The 19,973-nt window shown below is 44.9% G+C and overlaps 1 protein-coding gene and 1 long non-coding RNA gene across 2 annotated transcripts in view; one reads left to right on the top strand and one right to left on the bottom strand.

The window, feature by feature from the left end:
- PDILT (protein disulfide isomerase like, testis expressed) overlaps positions 1–15,853 on the top strand; it is a 39,570-nt gene extending 23,717 nt beyond the window's left edge. The window contains exons 4-11 of the mRNA XM_005591393.4: positions 315–452; positions 2,155–2,265; positions 2,350–2,475; positions 5,579–5,776; positions 9,564–9,684; positions 12,470–12,648; positions 14,363–14,452; positions 15,451–15,853. Of these exons, the coding sequence (XP_005591450.3) occupies positions 315–452; positions 2,155–2,265; positions 2,350–2,475; positions 5,579–5,776; positions 9,564–9,684; positions 12,470–12,648; positions 14,363–14,452; positions 15,451–15,696 (1,209 nt within the window). The 3' untranslated portion in view covers positions 15,697–15,853. The remainder of the gene's footprint in view (positions 1–314; positions 453–2,154; positions 2,266–2,349; positions 2,476–5,578; positions 5,777–9,563; positions 9,685–12,469; positions 12,649–14,362; positions 14,453–15,450) is intronic.
- Positions 5,144–18,488, bottom strand: LOC135968714 (uncharacterized). The gene is made up of 3 exons (XR_012429350.1): positions 18,359–18,488; positions 15,536–15,652; positions 5,144–5,862 (listed from the first exon to the last, which is right to left on the bottom strand). It is a non-coding gene; the product is annotated as an uncharacterized lncRNA (long non-coding RNA).
- Between the last annotated feature and the right edge of the window lie 1,485 nt (positions 18,489–19,973).

The raw sequence follows: 19,973 nt of genomic DNA, 5'->3' as shown, positions 1-19,973 counted from the left end.
GAAAGTAACTAAGGAATAAATGTTAAAAGTCTCAATCACTGGGCTAGAACAGCCTTTACTCTAGCGATTGGAAAAGGTCACATTTATCAATTCTCTTCGTTGATCTCTGAGGGCTTGCCTATTTTGGCTTTAGTTATAGCCAGAGAAGCGTTTTGAGTATGAAATACTCACGAAAGAGGATTTGGGTGACCCAGCCAAACCCCAGTACTTGAAAAAGTGAAGAGACAAATCAGCCACCACTGCCGTCTTTCCCTTATATAAGCCAGGCACCTTGATTTCTACCGAAGCCTTTCCAAATATCCTTTCCCAAACAGGATTTAGAGGAAGAAGTAGCAGAGTTGTTCTATGATGTGATCAAAGACTTTCCAGAGCTCACGTTTGGAGTCATAACGATTGGCAATGCCATTGGGCGTTTCCACGTCACCCTTGACAGCATCCTGGTGTTCAAAAAGGTAGGATTTTGATCCTATTGCTAGTGAGGGGGTCTCTAGTTCAAAGTAGTGGAATCGTATGAGCTTTGGGTACAAATTCTGGTTCTGCCACTTGTGAGCTCAGTGGCATTGGACTAGTTGACTTCTGTGAAGTCACGGTCTCCCAGTGTGACTCCAGCCTTTCTAGCCATTTAAGCTTCTTCTCTTTATTTAACCAGTAAATGCAGTTCATCAAGGCTCAATCCTATGCCCTCTTTTCTTCTACACCATGCTTCCCCTTCTACCCTTCATCAGCAGTTACCATCTATGCTACACGCACATGTCTTATAAATATCCATCTCCAGTGAGATTTCTCTAATCTGCAGACCTTTATGTGCAACCAGATGTCTCAACATGGCTAAGCCCAAAGTCATAATCTCCTCTCCAGGTCCTCTCCCAGTGTTTTCTCTTGCTCAAGGAATGATGCAACCACCTCTCCCATCCAGTTAAACAAGTCAGAAAACCCAGCCAACATTCTAACACTTCCCTCTCCTTCACCTCTCATAGGCAATCCATCACCACAACCCTACTGATTTTATAACCAAAATATCTCTTTAATCATTAATTTCTATCTTTATTGATACCATCCTAGATCAAGAGTATAAAATGAGGGAAGAAGCCTTATGCCCAGGGTTCGAAACCAGCCTGGGCGGTATAGTGAGACTACATCTTTACAAAAAAAAAAAAAGTTATTCAGGCATGGTGGCAAGTGCTTGTAGTCCTAGCTCCTCAGCAAGCTGAGGCAGGAGGATTGATTGAATCTGGGAGGTTGAGGCTGCAGTGCGCTGATTAAACCACTGCACTCCAGCCTGGGCAACAGAATGAGACCCTGTCTCAAAAAGAAAAACAAGAAATAAAAAGAATAATAATGATAAAAGAAAAACTTTAGACAAGTTAAATTCAAGAGCTTAGTTGAGCAAAGAACAATTCATGAATCAGGCAGCCTCCCAAGCCAGAGTAGGCTCAGACAGACTCCAGCAAAGCCACATGGTGGAAGAAGATTTATGGACAGAAAAAGCAAAGTGATGTACAAAAAACAGAAGTGAGGTTCAGAAACAGCAGGCAGGATTGGTTACAGCTCAGTGTTCGCCTTAGTTTAACAATGATTGAACAGTTGGCCACCTTTGATTGGCCAAAACTCAGTGATTGGCACAAGTGTAGGCTATGACGGTCTATTTACACCTCCATTTAGGTTATAGTTCACTATGTATAGAGAAACGTTTAGGCCAAACTTAAAACATGTAAGGAGGCAGCTTTAGGCTAAGCTTGATTTAACACCTGTCAGTGAAGTCCTGAATCTCCTGAGACCGGGCTTGTCCTAATAGGAATGAGCTGTCAGTCATTAGTTGGAATAGTATGTGAGAAATTGCTTAGCCCTGGCACCGATATTTTAATATTTGATGGATTACAGAGCATGACAATGGCTGGGGCCATTAAGTCAATTACACTCCTTGTGGCCTGCCACAGATCTGAGATTTTCATGACTCTCACCTACCCAGATTCCACCCACAGACTAATCTGAGCAGCCCTTCCTAGTTATTCACTACCTACATTACAGACTACACCTGACACCATTCCTCAGTGCTTTCTTTTCATCCAAGGAGAAAATGGTGCTATTTTTATTTATTAAATGGCTATATCACGAAAGCTACTGTCCTCCAATGTGTTTCTCCTTTGGTCCAAGGGAAAAATCGTGAACCGCCAAGAACTTATTAATGACAGTACCAACAAACAGGAACTCAATCGTGTCATAAAACAGCACCTTACAGATTTTGTGATCGAATACAACGCTGAGGTCAGTGAGTAAAGCGTCCCCAGAGGAAGGGGAACTGGGGCCACTGTGTGTGCTTGGGATGACATACTTTCCCGGTCATTTCAGAATAAGGATCTGATTTACGAGTTGTACATCATGAGTCACATGCTGCTCTTCGTCTCCAAAAGCTCGGAGTCATTTGGAATCATAATTCAGCATTATAAGCTGGCGTCAAAGGAATTCCAAAACAAGGTTTGTAGAGTGCGCCATTGCTCTTTGGGACTCCAGGATGAGGATTCAAAGCCTACAGACCCTGAGGGCGTTTGCCTGCCCTGCTTATTATAAATTGAATCAGGAAAGATCGGCATGTGCAATTGCCTGCCGGTTTTCTGATCCGCATGTCAACGCCTCATATCATTTACTATTTAATTTTAAATATGCCTCCTCCATTCTTCCTGCCCAGTGTCTCTTCATGCCAAATCTACACTCCTTCGCTCATCTTTGTAATAAGTCTACTCTGAGAACATGAAGGTTTGCCTGCTTTTTGATGGATCACTAAGTGGACTCCATACACTAAGAGTGTTATCATTTGGCCGGGAGGTGGGGGGAGGAAAGACCACTGCTGTCTGAGGTCAGGGAACATGAAAGCCTGAAGGTGGGGCTTTCAGATTATCTGGCAAGTAATTGCTAAGATTCTGGGCTTTAACATTGTACAGACCCAAGTTCAAATTCTCTTTCTCTGACAAACTACACTCAGGTGAGTTTCTTAACCCCATATTGAGGTCTCCTCATGTATGAAATGGACAGTTGTAGTAAGAATTAGAAAATATATATGTAAAGCATGAGCTTTACAATCAATGATGCTTTTTATTATCGTCATCATCACCATTAGAAACAAACGTTTCCCCTAAGTTATTCCTGTATTTAAGGTAGTTAGCAGTACCTGAACTATGGAAACTGTTTCATTAATTTTTCTCTTCATCTTTACAGGAAGTAGAATCATGGCAGGGTTTTTTTCTCTTTTGAAAAAAAAATTAATCTGAAATTAAATAAAACAATTGAGAACTTTGTAACCTAAAATAAAGCCACTAGAGTATAACATATATAATGTTCATGCTACATCCCACCACATTATTTTCAAAAAAGATGGTTCGAATCACAGAAAGAATTCCTCTTGTTAAATATATTTCTTGGGGGCTGTTTTTTTCCAATTTTACTCCAAGTTTTTGGATATAGTTAAATTGATTGCAACCCGATTGCTTTTTCTCTATTTCTCCGATTTTACAGTAGTCAATGCTTAGCCATTATTTTCTTCCATTCTTTTTAACTCTTTAATCTTCCTGGTATTTACTTTGGCTTACATCAGAAGACGAACTTCTAAATTGCAGTCACCCTAGTGAGTTTCCCAAATGCCATTTATAAATTGTGATCCATTTCACAGCCAACGATGAACAGTTGAATGGATACTATTTCAACAGATTGCACCTCTTATCTTGCTCACCTCTGTGCTCCAGTGCCAACAGAAGGCAGCAAATATTTGTTGAAAGTACACAAGGATGGTTTTAATATGTTTGCTGTGTTTTTCAATTTCCCTGGCACCTAGAAGAGGAGCACGCAGTGGGGCCTTTAATCTGATGAATGAATGAACTGAAAGTATCTGACCCTAGGTGGCTGCAGCAGTTGCCTCCAACTCATCTCCCTACTTCCACTTTTGCTTCTTCTCTGCAACCAGAATGACCTTCTCAAAATTTTTAGCATGTCACTTTCTAGCTTACCATCCTTCAGTGGCCCACCATTATGTTCAGACTAAACCCAGGCTCCTTACTGGATCTCTGACCTCATCTTCGACAGGCTCTGACCTTGTCTCTTTTGTCTCTCTCCCTCATGGTGATGAAGCTGTTACTGGAAAGGGGTCCTGATCCAGACCCTAAAAGAGGATTCTTGGATCTCGTACCAGAAAGAATTCAGGGCCAGTTCGTAGAGTAAAGTGAAAGCAAGTTTGTTAGGAAAGTAAAGGAATAAAGAATGGCTGTTCCATAGACAGAGCAGCCCCGAGGGCAGCTGGTTGCCCATTTTTATGGTTATTTCTTGATGATATGCTAAACAAGGAGTGGGTTATTCATGCTTCCCTTTTTTAGACCATATGGGGTAACTTCCTGACATTGCCATGGCATTTGTAAACTGTCATGGCGCTGGTGGGAGTGTAGCAATGAGGACAACCAGAGATCACTCTCGTCACTATCTCGGTTTTGGTGGGTTTTGGCCGGCTTCTTTACTGCAACCTGTTTTATCAGCAAGGTCTTCAGGACCTGTATCTTGTGCCAATCTCCTATCTCATTCTGTGACTAAGAATGCCTAAACCGTCTGGAAAAGCAGCCCCATAGGTCTCAGCCTCATTTTACCCAGCCTGTATTCAAGATGAAGTTGCTCTGGTTTAAACACCTCTGATGAAGCCACACTGACGTTTCTTTTCTACTCCCAGAACACGGTAAGCTCTCTAGGTGTTTGTTTTGTCTTCAGGCCTTTGCACTGGCAGTTTCCACCACCCGGAATACTGTTGTGTGACTTGTTACTATCTACTATATCCCAGTTGAAATGTGACCTCCTCAGGTTCTCCTCTTGACCACCCTACCTAATCCTGAGCCCCTACCTTACCCCATCTGGGCAGTTACTCTCTATCACATTGCCCTGTTTTATTGTCTAATTGGCACTCATTGCTGTTTGATTTTATAAGTTCATTCACTCATTTGTTGTCTGTCTTCTCCACTAGAACATAAGCTCCCTGAGGGCAGGATTTTGTCTGCTTTGGGCATGGTTGTGTCCTCAGTGCTCAGTAAAATGGCTCACACATAGTAGGCACTCCATGAATGTTTGTTGAATGAATGAATGAATGAATGAATGAAGTCATGAATTTCCTTGATAGAATAATTTTGAATAATAATAACTGTCACATATTGAACACTTTCTACCTGCCAGTCCCTGAACTAATCCTTTCCATACATTGTCCTGTTTAATTCTCACAGAATTCTCACTGCCTAGAAGATAGGCACTGTGATAATCATTTTACAGATCACGAAACTGATGAAACAGTTTGAAACAGAATGAAACAGAATGAAAGCTCAGGGCTTCCTGACCTCCTGAAATTGTGTAGATGGAGCACAGTGCAAGGAGGCTAAAGCCAGGCTGGTGGCTACCGCCTGCCATGCATTTCGGTGCAGAGCTGCACCTGCCTTCGTTACATTTTGCAGAGGTGCTCCACAGACCCCACCATGTGCATCCCCTTAGTCCACAGCCTTCCAACAGTTTTTCTCTGGCAAAGGATCCAGAGAGACAAGGGTTTCATTTTCTTTGGCAGATCCTTTTCATCCTTGTGAATGCAGACGAACCCAGAAATAGACGTGTCATTGAGTATTTCCGGGTCACAGAGGTCGATATACCATCTGTCCAAATCCTAAACTTGAGTTCTGACGCCAGGTACAAAATGCCTTCGGATGACATAACTTATGAAAACCTGAAGAAATTTGGCCGTAGCTTCCTGAGTAAAAATGCCAAGGTAGGTTTGTTCTTGGACAAGGTTTATCCAGAACCTCAAAATCATCTCCTTCTCATAATTCTGCTGGCTTTGATCATTCTCCTCACCTGTATGTGGAGGCAGAATAAAGATCAACTTTGTGGCTCAATGTGGGGAAATCCCCCATCTCCCCACCTCAAATCTATCCAACTTCTGACCTATCCCAAGCCTTTAGTTCCTCCACTCATTCTTAGTTGTAAAGTGGAGGCATTTCCTTTGCAGGAATTCACCATAGAAATGCAGGCACTCAGTAGGGTTAACTTGCCCTCTGAAAGGAGGCTCTTCTTCTCCTATCACCTCCAATGTGAAAGATCTACTTGGTCCAAGAGCATATGCTTGCTTTGAGGAGGAGAAGGGGGATGGAGCCACAGGGCAATCAGGACTTAGCCTCAAAAGCTTTAGGGTCCTTTTGGTTGGATGGGGTTAGAAGGGGGCTCATCTATTTTGCTAGCAGGAAGGAGAGGCTGCAGAAACACATGGAACACGTAGTCTAGTCACCCACTGTCTGTGTCTCCACAGCTACTCTGCTGAGTAAGGTAACCATATTATTTATTTTCCAAATTGGGACATTATGGGAGTAAGGATTCTGGAATGGGCCAGCTGTGGTGGCTCATGCCTGTAATGCCAGCACTTTGCAAGCCTGAGGCAAGAGGCTCACTTGAGCCCAGGAGTTCAAGACCAGCCTGGCCAACACAGCAAGATCCCATCTTGACAAAAAATTTAAAAATTAGCCAGGTGTGGTGGTGTGCATCTGTAGTCTCAGATACTTAGGAGGCTGAGGCAGGAGCATTGCTTGAGCCTAGATATCAAGGCTACAGTGAGCTACAATCACACCACTGCACTCCAGCCTGGGCCACAGAGGAAGACCTCTCCCCCCATCCCCAAAAAAATCTGGAACAATAGAAGTAAATTGAGACTCTCCAGACAAACCCAAATGATGGTCCCCTTACCTGAGTCCTCTACTGCCTTTTGTCCATTCCCCCAGAGAGATAGCTGCCCCTGCAGCTGTCTCTATGGAAGCTGTCTTGTGTGCACAGCATTTTCATGGGCCAAGTGGTGAGGCTGCTGTCCTTCTTTCCACTTCCAACCCATTCTCGTTCTTTCACCTTTAGAAACCCAGATGCCTTGGATCTCATGCTTTTTGACCCTGTGCTCTCACCCCCTTGTTGCTGCCCTCTGACTATCTCCCTTCACTCTCCGAGGACCTAAGCTCCTGATGGCAGCCTTTCCCTAAGCCCCAACTCTGCCATCATTTCCAGAGATGTCAGTGTCCACAACCCTGGTCTCCTCCAGCAGCTGATGTGTCCATGCCATGTCGGTTCCCTGCTCCCATGCCCACAACCTGGAGATTGCAGCACCTCCCAATGCCTGACTTTCCCTCCAGGACACACATAGCTACGATTCCTCATCCTTCTCATTGTCCCCAACCTCCCGATCCCATTTCTCTTTAGTACCCCGTCTGCGAACTTGCATTCCATCATTCATTGCTCTGATGATGATTCCCTTAACTCTTTTATCCCCTCCATCTTCCACCTCCTCTACACCCCATAGTACTCACTAGGCAAAGTTCCAACTCTGGCTGAACCCCCTTAACTTCCCTGCTTCCAGACCAACATCACCACGAGGGTAGCTGGCTTCATGGCATTGCAAACTAGCCTCCCATGGACTTTGAGAAAAGTCCTGGCATCCACATGGAAATTTCTGTTAGTGTGTTCATTTTTAAATCTCAGAGTGTCCCTGTCCTCATATCCCATTCCCACCCACTCTCGGCCGAGCACTCTACCCCTAGATCACTAAGAAAATAGATGTCTTCACATTGGGTCCTCCTCACTTTCCATCACCATGTCTTAAATCCTACCTGGAATACTACCCATCCTCTCTCTGTCCCCCTTGCAGTTAGATCTGAGGTGGTGTCTGTCTTCCTCTGAAAGGCCAACATGTCTTCTTATGCTATTAGAGCAGAGATGGGCATCCTCTACAAGACCTATGAGATCCACCTGATCTGAGCCATTTCCCACAATTGTCACCATCTTCTATCTCCCATGCCCCATGGCTGCCCCATTTGTGCTCCCACTGACAGAATCTTTAAGTGCTTTCCAGAGGATGGAGGGGGTGCGGTGAGGGAGGACCCTGTGGAAGAAGAGGCTGTGAGCCAGACAGAGGCTGCATAGTAAGAACCAACATGGTGAAACCCCATCTCTACAAAAACTACAAAACACTAGCCGGGCATGGTGGCACACACCTGTAGTCCCAGTTACTCAGGAGCCTGAGGCAGGAGAATCACTTGAACCCAGGAGGTGGAGGTTGCAGTGAGCCCAGATGCCACCACTGCACTCCAGCCTGGGTGACAGAGTGAGATTCTGTCTCCAAAAAAAAAAAAAAAGAAGAATTTGGTTTCCTAAGAGCAATGTTAGAAGCCAGATTTGGTGAAAATAGAGCCCTGCTTATAAAGAATAAAGGTGTGGGAGAACTGGGAGGAGATGCGGGGAGAACATCTGGAGGTTCTTCTGGCAATTGAGATGAGAGACAGAGGCAACCTGGATTTGGTCAGTAACTGCGCAGATGGAGAAAAGGATGTGGATTCAGGAGACATTCAGGAGGCAATGATTGTAGATAAAAGATTTGTTTTGAGATTTCCAACACTTCAAAGAGAAGCAAAAGCTGAGCTCATTTTTTGTTCATTCATTTGCAAAACATTTATTGAGGATCTACTATGTAGCAGGCAGTGGATACTCAATGGCAAGGAAAGAAAAATCTCTTCTGACATTCCATCTAGTATGGTAGAGACACATTAATCAAATAACTAGAAAAATAAATATAAATAGTAAACGTGAATAAGTGATACAAGAAAAAGTACTGAGTATTATGAGAATTCATGGCAGCGAGTCCTCATCTAGACCAGGGGAGGGTCAAGGAAGTCCTCCCTTGGGCCATTCTGAGGCATACATTTTGAGTTACCCAGATGAAGAAGGGAGGGTAGGAATCAGGAGTGGGGAGGCCTGTCAGCCGGAAGGAACAGCGTTAACAAAGGCCTGAGCTGGGAGGAAGGTTGGCCATTTGGATAAACTGAAGACCAACATGGCTGAGGAAAGAAAAGAGAAGACTTCCTTTATTGCAGGGACCAATCAAAGTGTGATCAAGGTTTCATAAGTCATGTAAGTGGTCTTGATCTTGATTCTTAGAGTAATTGAGGACAACTAATTTTTTTTTTTTTTTTTTTGAGATGAAGTCTTGCTCTGTCAACCAGCCTGGCGTGCAGTAGCACAATCTTTGCTCACTGCAACTTCCGCCTCCCGGGTTCAAGCAATTCTCCTGCCTCAGCCTCCCGAGTAGCTGGGATTACAGGTGCATGCCACCATACCCAGCTAATATTTGTATTTTTTCTTTTTTTAGTAGAGACGAGGTTTTACCATGTTGGCCAGGCTGGTCTCAAACTCCTGACTTCATGATCCGCCTGCCTTGGCCTCCCAAAGTGCTGTGATTACAGGCGTGAGCCACTGCACCCGGTTTAAAGCTTCTTTTTATAAAATCTGAGAAATCTATCCCAGTTTCAAGCTTTGTCTGCTCCTTAGTCCCCTGACCGCAAATTGCCCTGAACCATCCAGGGTTGACATCAAGCTCATGATCCATCTCAGTATTTCAAACTCTTTTCTAAGGCTCTTGTGAAAAGACACAAGAAAACCTTTAGCTGTTTCCAGTCAGGGTGGGGAGGCCCACAACTTCGAAACCCTTTCTGAAGATTCTTAGACCTTTCAAATGTGCTTCCTAGAAACATCAATCCAGTGAAGAGATTCCAAAACACTGGGACCAGGGATTTGTTAAGCAGCTCGTGGGGAAGAACTTCAACATAGTCGTCTTTGACAAAGAAAAGGACGTGTTTGTGATGTTCTGTAAGTACCTTCAAGAGGGGTTGGGAGGCAACAGGTGCCAAAATTATGTTTCAACTGTTTCTCCTGAATTCTTTGGCACTGAAATCTCTAAAACCCATCAATGCACCATGCCAAGGATGGTCTTCAGATACCCAAAGAGATTGACTCAAGATGCTATCAGGAACAATGCAACTCTGTCCCCAAGAAATGTAATTCTTAGAATGTATGCAATGCCTTCCATATAACCCAGGTCTGTGGCTATTTCTAAAAGCAATAATGCTGATGGCTAACAATGTTTGATTGGATGCTGTAGTATATTGGGCTTTATTCTAAGCCATTGCATACATTATCTCATTTATTCCTTACAACATCCTTTTGAAAGTAGCTACTTTTATTGCTCTGACTTTGCAGATGATTAAATAGAGTCTCAGGAAGGTGAAGACATTTTTTTCCAGTATCTTGCAGCCAATAAGTGCTGGAACTGGGATCTGAATTTAGGCATCTGATTCTAGCACCTACACTCCTAACTGCTGTACAGGATTTCTTTGCTTCTGGCTTTAGATTACTTGTCAAATGGCCCATAGGAGTTGGGGACCCCAATCCTTCATGTACAGTACTTAGCCCGTCTGACATTTTGTAAGCACTTGATAAGTGAAAATTGCTACTGCTGTTGTTATTTCTATTATTATAATTACTTCCAGGGCTCGCCTAAGAACTATTGCCCTTTTCCCATTGTTTCTGATTTGCACGTGAGAGAAAAAGCCAGAGATGTTCTCTCCCACACTGAGACACAGAGAAAGGTGATACTGAAGTTCCTTCAGACATCTCTTTATTTTAACATTTAATGAGCCCTTACAATGAGTCAAGCATGAGTTTGCTATTGACACACCTCCTCTAAGGAGCTGTGTGACAAGTTTGTGAGGAAGGTATGCTGGTTTTCCCCATGTCACAGATCAGGGAACCCCACCTCAGAGAGGTTAATGACCTTACCCTAGGTCACACAGTAAGTAGCAAGACAAGAAGTTTAACGCAAGCTCTGATGCTATTACTTTCTTGAGGGTAAGGCAAGGGCTACACTGCATCATGCAGTCCTTTTACAATCACTCTGAAAGGGACTCTTATTCACAGAGCGAGGTGCTTAAGGTCTGTGGCTGAATCACCAAGATCCGCTACCTAGGTGCAGCCATTCTGTACTTACGTCACACCAGAGTTATGAGACTGTCCATTTCATTTTGATAAAAGGCAAAATCAGCTTCATTTTCTTGGAAGTAGTGCTACGGGATTGGCCCCCTGGGGCTGCAACCATTATGCCCCCTCCTGTTCTGACCCAGGACCCGCTGAGTGCTAGTGGGGCTGCCAGAGATGCTGCAGGCAGCGGGGATGGCCATGAAGACACTTGGCTTGTAAATGGGGGATGATCATCCGAAGATGGTGTGTCTGGGGGCTTTTGAGGCCATTTCTCTTCCAGAGCCAGAAACTGAGCTTTGAGCTCTAATAGAAGGACAAGCAGGTAAGGTTTGCTTTCCCTTGGATTGGAGCAGATCTCTGGTTTCCAGAGGCCCAGGAGCCTGGACCACATTCAAAGACCAAAGAACTGTCCACAAGAAAGTTCAGTGTCCCCTGTCCAAGAGTAGTTACTCATGAGTAGTTACTATACCTGTCACACTTCTTGGGGATATTCTCCTCCACTGAATTTTATATGTATAATGACATGACATGTAATTGCATATACATGACATGACATAACATAACATATATATGTTATGTTATATTAATCTCTACCTGTGGTATAGTGGTCACTAGTCAAAGCAGCCTGTCTTTAAACCCCACTTCTTCTGCTTAACTACTCTGATCTGAAAAGTGAAATTACTGCATAACTTTGGGCAAGTTCCCAAACTTCTATTGTGAAAAACCCCTGTGCTATAATGCATATGCGCGCACACATACACACGCACACACACACACACACTTTTCGGCATAACATAAAAAGTCATCTAGCATAAATATTGTTCTTGGCTTTCTTCTTCTACTAGAGTGGAACACTATGTTAAAAGAAAGGAATTTGAAAAAAAGAAAAAAAGCAAGCTGGGCACAGTGGCACAAGCCTGTAGCCCCAGCAACTCAGGAAGCTGAGATGGAAGGATTTCTTGAGCCCAGGAGTTTGAGTTTGAGCCCAACCTGGGCAACATAGCAAAACCTTGCCTCTAAAAAGCAAAACAAAAAAATAAAAGAAAACATGAACACACCAAAAGTGTTAGTATTTAGGTAGAAGAGAACTAAGCTATTTTTTTCTTTTTCTTTTTTTTTGTTTCGTTTTTGAGGTGGAGTCCTTCTCTGTCACCCAGGCTGGAGTGCAGTGGTGCAATCTCAGCTCATTGCAACCTCTTCCTCCCAGGTTCAAGTGATTCTCCTGCCTCAGCCTCCTGAGAAGCTGGGATTACAGGCGCATGCCACCATGCTAGGCTAATTTTTGTATTTTTAGTAGAGATGTGGTTTCACCACATTGGTCAGGCTGGTCTTGAACTCCTGACCTTGTGTTCCACCAGCCTCAGCCTCCCAAAGTGCTGGGATTATAGGCGTGAGCCACCGCACCCGGCCAAAGCTATCTTTTTCTAATTTATCGAATAACAATCAGGTACTATGGCTGAAATGTAAACATAACCTGATATATGATTAAAAGAAAGAGGGAGTGCAATTGGCAAAACAGCAGGACCACAAGTGGAACACAGCGATGCCATGTGTTGGGTGGCGCCAGCTTTCTGGATCTTCATCAATGTGAGTCTGAGCCATGGCCCTTCTCTTCCAGATGCACCCTGGTCTAAAAAGTGCAAGATGTTGTTCCCGCTGTTGGAGGAACTAGGCCGAAAGTATCAAAACCACTCCACGATCATCATTGCCAAGATCGACATCACAGCAAATGACATTCAGCTGATGTACCTGGACCGGTACCCATTCTTCAGGCTGTTTCCCACCGACTCTCAACAAGTGAGGGGCTCTTGGGACACACATGGCTGAAAACAATGTTATGTTATTATCAGGGACTCAGTTTCTCCCTACCTCCAGCTGCGCTTTCTACCAAACCAGTTTTATTCTCAGCTGCGGCCACTATCCATCCTCTCACATTCAAGTTCAAAGAATATTTTCCAGTAGTTTGCACCAAAGTCCTGAGACTCACTATCATTGGGTGTAGCTTGCATATCCCTGACCCAGTCACTGTGGCCAAGTGGATGTGGATGTTTTGATGGGCAAGCCTGGTTTATACGGTTCCTACTAGTATTGGGGCTGAGCTCTACCCTAACTATATGAAATAAGGTGGGAGGAATCTCCATGAGAATATTGGATGTGGGGTATTACTAGATGAAGGAAACAATACATGCTAGAGACAAACAATGTCATTTCCACCTTGGGATTACAGTCAACAGCCATAACCAGTGTTGATAGAACCCACTCTCCATGCCATGTCCATTCATGGGAAAGAGCATCAGTCAAAGAAATGTGAGCCCAGGTTTCTGCTCCTTAGAAGAGTATGGATGAATGCAATTGAAATCAAGGGGGAGCAAGAGATTCTGGAGGGCAGATATGGCTGCAAGTCTCCATGCAGACCCAGTACTCCGGAGAATGGTGGGGACTATGTGCTACAGGTAGGAAGTGTAGTCTGAACAAAGAGGTGGGCAGAAGGGTGACCCAGCACTGTGGCAAGATTCCATTGTGACCCACTCTTTGCTCAGTCTGCACTGCAGAGGATGCATGTCAGGGAGTTGTGCAACTGAGGCTGGGCTGAGAGGATGAGGCTAAGGTCATAATCTCAAATTATCTGAAGAAATTTGGGTGACCCGTGGACATGAAGAAGCTTCTGAACTTTCCTAAAGAGGAAAGGGGGTCGGGCGCGGTGCCTCATGCCTGTAATCTCATTACATTAGGAGGCTGAGGCAGTTGGATCATGAGGTCAAGAGATCCAGACCATCCTGGCCAACATGGTAAACCCCATCTCTACTAAAAATATAAAATTAGCCAGGCATGGTGGCGCATGCCTGTAGTCCCAAGTACCCAGGAGGCTGAGGCAGAGGAATTGCTTGAACCCAGGAGGCAGAGGTTGCAGTGAGCTGGGATCGCGCCACTGCACTCCAGCCTGGTGACAGAGCAAGATTCCGTCTCAAAAAAAAAAGGGGGAAAGAGAACGTATGATAATGGAGCACTGACCATATGCCAGATGCTTTTGAAAATAACTATTCTTCCTCTTATTATTGTCACTATGATAGCAATAATAATAATAACAAACGCCTATAGTGCTCATCACGAACCAGGTGCTGTTTTCCATACTTCACGTACATCACTTTATTTTATCCTTATAACAACCCTACGAGGTAGGTACTATTTTGTCTCCATATTAGAGATGGGAAAACTGAGTCAGAGAAATTAAATAACCAGACCACACTGCAGTAATGCAGCCAAAGTTTAAGGCTTCGCTGTGTGGTTTTACAGTCCATGCTTTCATCCACTACATAACAACCCTATGACAGAGGCATTTTTATTATCCTTCCCTTGGAGCCGTGGCACTGGAGGCTAAGACAAGTTAAGGAACCTGTATAACATACTCGGGGTTGTTAGGAATTTGACCCTGGGTTTACCTAGGTAGCAATCCTCGAGCACCTCTGCGGGAAGAGGATCCCATCCTGACCCTGTTCCATTTTCTTCCTAGGCTGTCCTGTATAAGGGAGAACATACACTGAAGGGCTTCTCTGACTTCCTGGAAAGCTACGTCAAAACTAGCATTGAGGATGAGGATGAGGTAAGGGGCAACAGAAACACCTTGGATTATTCTGTCCCACACAGAATCCCCAGGAATTCAATGGACGACAAAAGAGTGTGCTTAGAGTTACATAATCTCGGGAGATGGTTGAGGATGGATGGAGAGCCATCCAGTTTGGGTGACTCTACTAGTCACCTTTATTTCAAAGGCACTTACTATGGGAAGCAGAAAGGGCAGACTTTAGAAACATCTAGAAAGACCGAGGCTCTGAGGTAACACACAGCTGCTTGCCTTGGGCCGCTCCCCTGGGACTGACCAGATGTCTTGGTGGGATTCTGCCCTCTGGTATTACTCTCCTGATGCATGAGACCACAGCCCGCTTTCTCCCCTAGCCATGCCTCAGTGAGGCCCTCTGCTGGACGGTGCCATCTGTATTAATTAAGACTTTTCTGCTGGAAATTCCAGACACTACTCTTTGCTTTAAGCAACGATGGGAATTTATCCCATATAACTGGTAGAACATCAGGAGTGGGTGGATCCAGAACCCAGGCTTGCTTTCTGTCTTCCCATCTCTGTTTTCCTCTATGTTGGTTTCATTCTCAAGTAGTCATTTCCCCACAGAAGTTCAAAGATTACACCACAGCTCCAAACTAACATCCTCCCAGTGTAGAAAGCAAGCAACTACTTCTTAGATGTCCCAGAAAATGTCCTGGACAGAGATCTCATTAGCTAAGACTGGTCACTTGTCCAGTCCTGGAGCTAGTGGTGCAGGAGCCACATCTATAGACTTAGAACCCTTGGTTCCTCCCAAGATCCTCTTACCTGAAGGGTGAAACCACAGTTGAGCATTTTACCACCCAAACCAGATGGATCTTTAGCATCTATGAAAACCCTGCAGTCCAAAGACTGATTCTCTCTGGGCACTTTCAGAAGAAGTAGCGTTGACTACTACAACCACAATGATCACATATTTCTTATCTATTTCTTTCTCCCTTTCTTCCCTCCCTCCCTTCTTCTTTCCACCTTTTCTTTCATAGCTATTGTCTGTTGAGCAAAACGAAGTGATAGAAGAGGAAGTGCGAGCTAAGGAAAAGGAGGTGCCTATGATGAAGAAAGAGTTACCTGAACAGCAGTCGCCTGAGCTGGAGAACGTGACCAAGCATGTATCCAAGCTGGAAGAGTCCGCTGGGAAGAAGAAAACATCTGAGGAGGTGGTGGTGGTGGCCAAACCAAAGGGACCTCCAACGCGAAAGAAGAAACCAAAAGTCAAGGAAGAACTGTAGCTTCTCCAATACCAGGAAAAAAGATGCTCATCTTCCAGATCCTGGCATCATTTTCTGAGGGGATTGATTCCAGTAAAAGCATATATATTGTGGTAGGGTAGGTGGGGCAGGGGTGGGGCTGGATAATAAAACCTCTGAAGGTCCTTGGCTCTGTTTTACTCATGATCTCTTTTTCCTGGTTGGTGCTCTCTTAGAAGAATTGTGTGACCTGGATTTCAGACAGGACTGCAAGGGAAGCCACAGTAGCAACATTCAATGAGTGTGTGCAACATGCTTGGCATTCATCTAGTTCTCACACCATCACTGAACTGGGGTTCATTAACCCCATTTTATAGATGGGAAAAAATGAGGGACAGAGAGGTTAAGCAACCAGTCAGGATCACACAGGTGGAAAGCTGTTGAGATGCAACCAATCCCAGGCAATCGCACTCCGAAGACTGTGCACTTAACCACTATGCTACCGTCTCCTACCAGGTTAGGTGTCCCGAGAGTCTGGCTCAGTCTTTCAAATGAGGTGGATTGATTGTCTTACGCTTCATTTGGGCACAGTAAGAAAACGATCAAATCCCAAACCTGTCCCCAGACTTCCACATCTCAGTAAGTGGCCCATTCACTCCAGCAATCACTCCAGAATCATCAACAACTGCCTTTTTCTTTCTTCCTTCCTTTTTTTTTTTTTTCTTTTTTTGGAGACAGGTCTCACTCTGTCACCCAGGCTACCCTATCCAGCCCTCCACCTACCCTACCACAATGATATATGCTTTTATTGGAATCAATCCACTCAGTGCAGTGGCGTGAACAAGGCTCACTGCAGCATCAACCTCCTGGGCTCAAATGATCCTCCTGTCTCAGCCCCGCAAGTAGCTGGGACTACAGGCATGCGCCACCACGCCTAGCTACTTTCTGTGTATTTTTGGAGAGATGAGGTTTCACCTTGTTGCCCAGGCTGGTCTTGGACTCCTGAGCTCAGGCAACGCACCTGCCTTGACCTCTGAAAGTGCTGGGCTCAACTGCCTTCTTTTACTATCATAAAAGTAGCTTATCCATCCATGTGATTCCACCCACTTCCCTTCACCTCTCCACTGACCGTCACCCGCCATTTCTCAGCTGAAGTCTCCTAACTGGTCTTTTTGCTGCCCCTCTGTACCTCCCTCCCAGCACTCACCCTAAACCCCTCCATATTCCATACAGCCACTGAGGCCATCTTTTAAAAAGTCGTAGCCCTAAGCACTTACAACAGCACGTTGTTTAATTATGTAATGCAGGGGTCCCCAGCCTCTTGATCACTGACCGGTATGGGTAGGTGTCCTGTTAGGAGCCCAGCAGCACAGCAGAAGGTGAGCGCCCGGTGAGTGAGCTTTACCGCCTGAGCTCCGCCTGGGTATTAGACTCTCATAGGAGCCTGAACCCTATTGTGAACTGGGCATATGAGGAATCTAGGTTGCTGGCTCCTTATGAGAATCAAATGCCTGATGATCTGGCTTTAGATCTGTGCTGTTCAATGGTTTCATCCCACTTCTTATTTCCTAGTTTCACAACATTTCCCTCCTGACACCACCCCCCCCAACCACACTCTCCTACTTCCCCCCCACCTTCCCACTCCCATCCTTGGAAAAATTGTCTTCCAGGAAACCCGTCCCTGATGCCAAAAAGATTGGGGACCGCTGCTATAATGGCATCTTTATTGCTTTTAGAATAAAATCTAGCCTGCCTACCACGCCTTCAACACTTTGAAAGGTCTGGCCCCACAGATGTCTCCCTCTCCCCCTCACATTTTCGGCTCCAGCCATACTTGCTGTCTACTCTTTGAACAAGCCAAATTCACTCTCTCTTCTTCATGTTCCCTCTGCCTAAATGTACTTGCTTCAAAATACATTCCCCCAGGTACTCACACAGCTGTGTCTTTTTAATGGTTCAAATCTCAGCTCACCTGTCACCACCTCCAAAAGGCATTCCTGGAGACCAGTAATTGAAAGAATCTTATTTTGTTTGTTGTTATTGCCTGATTCTCCAATTAATATGTAAGCCCCATGAAAGCAGATATACCTGTTTTTTTTTTTTTCTTGCTATATTCCCTTTGCCTAGAACTCTGCTTGGCACATAGTAGATGCTCAATAAATGCTCATGGATCAATACAAAATTCCATTTTAGGGGAGAGATACATAATTTCATAGTCATCCCAAAAGGCAGAGGTGCTGACAGTGTCGTCCCCAGATCCAAACTGGAATCTGTATTAGTTCCCTGTTGTTGCTCTGACAAATTAACACTTAGTGGCTTAAAACAACACAAACTCTTAGAGTTCTGGAGACTAGAAATTAGAAATCAATTCCACTGGACTAAATTCACGATGTCATCAGACTTAGTCCCTTTTGGATGAATTCCCTGCTATGCCTTTTCTAGCTTCTGGGAGGCCCCTGCATTCCTTGGTTCATGGTTCTGTCCTAGAATCACTCTGACTTTTGGTTTCATCCTCACACCTACTTCCTGACTCCTCCTGCATCACTTTTATAAGCACCACTGTGACTGCATCCAGCCTGCCCAGACAACCTCTCCATCTCAAGATCATAATCACACCTGCACAGTCCCTTTTGCTATATAAGGCAACACTCACAGGTTTGGGGATTCAGAGGTAGACGTATTTGGGGGTCATTATTCAGCTTACCACAAGTTTACCTCACTGATTTGTGTCATTCATTTCAGCCAGGCCTTCTCTTGAGAAAAGAAGGGCAGCATTCTTTTAGAAACTGAGGTCTCTAGGAACAACCTGGGTGCCTCCACTCCTCACCCGTCATGTAAGGAAAAGGGCTGTTTGTGCTTTTTCATACCTCCAGAGCCAGCTCCCATACCCCTCACCCCGAACCTGGCCTGTCCACAACCAGAGGAAGCAGGGAACAGCCTGCGGCTCTGGAACTCACCTGAGCCAAATTCCCCAACAGGAGCAGATGTTAGTATTCAGGACACGGTGTGAGGCTCACCTGCCTCGGCCTTGAGGCCATGTGGCTGCCAGTTGAAGGAGAGTTACAGGGGGGCTGCCTAGACCAGATCATGTGGCATAGAGCCCCTGACAGGCCACGAGCCAGAGAATGTATATGCCACCTGCAGGTCCCCCAGGCATAACTGGAGCCTCAGGAGGTGTGTGCTCAGAGAGGTAGGTAGGACAGGTGATACCCCTCTGTTGGAGGATCTTCTCCTTTGGCTCATTTTTGCCCCTTTCTGAAACACACCAACCTCTCATTCTAATTCTTTATGTTCTGTTTGATCAATTTTTCAAAACTCTCCACCCCTTAGTTTCACTCTTTCCAAAACTACCTAATACCACTTAACCCTCTAAGACCCTGTCATGACTGAGCAAGGAATGTTCTTTACTCAGGAATGCAGGTAAATCCAAGTGAGATTTGAGTTTTCATCTGGACTTAGCATGGCTAGCTGTGTAATCTTGGGGGAGTTACTCCGCCTCTCTGAACCTGTCTTCTTCCCTGTGATGTGGGTTGCTGTGTTTCGTTGTTTGAGACAATGGAGGCAAAAGCGCCGAGCACGGTGTCTGACCCAAGAGAAGTGCTCAGCAGGTGACTGTTCTCAGCATTACTAAGATCGAGTCTCCTACCCATGTTTGAAAGTTAAGAGAGAAGAGTGTTTCAGGCTGGGCGTGGTGGCTCACACCTGCAATCCCAGCGCTTTTGGAGGCCGAGGCAGGCAGATCACCTGAGGTCGGGAGTTCGAGACCAGTCTGGCCAATGTGGTGAAACTCTGTCTCTCCTAAAAATACAAAAATTAGCTGGGCCTAGTTGTGTGCACCTGTAATCCCAGCTACTCGGGAGGCTGAGGCAGGAGAATCACTTGGACTTGGGAGGTGGAGGTTGCAGTGAGCCAAGACTGAACCACTGCACTCCAGCCTGGGCAACACAGCAAGACTCTGTATCAAAAATAAATAAATAAATAAAAATTTAAAAAAAAAAGAAAGAAGAGTGTTTCAAGAAGGAAGGAAGTGCTGAGAGATTAAGGTTCGTTCAAAAACAAATATTTATTGCGCACTGTCCTAGAGGTAAGATAAAGAGAAAAATATTGACTGAATTTGGTAATGTAGATGTCTTTGGTGAACTTGATGAGCAACAGAGCAGGAAACTATGGCCATTGACAATTTTTTATACTCACAGATCCCAAGAGAAGGAAACACACCACACTGGGTAGAGGGGCTGAAAGTAGAGGAAGAGCCGCTGGGAAGCACCAGGGTCGGTCAGGAAGTAAAGAGAGCAAGGGAAAAGGCAGGAAAGAGCCTT

The sequence above is a fragment of the Macaca fascicularis genome, chromosome 20 (assembly GCF_037993035.2).
Source record: "Macaca fascicularis isolate 582-1 chromosome 20, T2T-MFA8v1.1".
NCBI lineage: Eukaryota > Metazoa > Chordata > Mammalia > Primates > Cercopithecidae > Macaca > Macaca fascicularis.
Note: the sequence above shows the minus strand (reverse complement) of the source record. Positions and strands in the feature narration are given on the sequence as shown.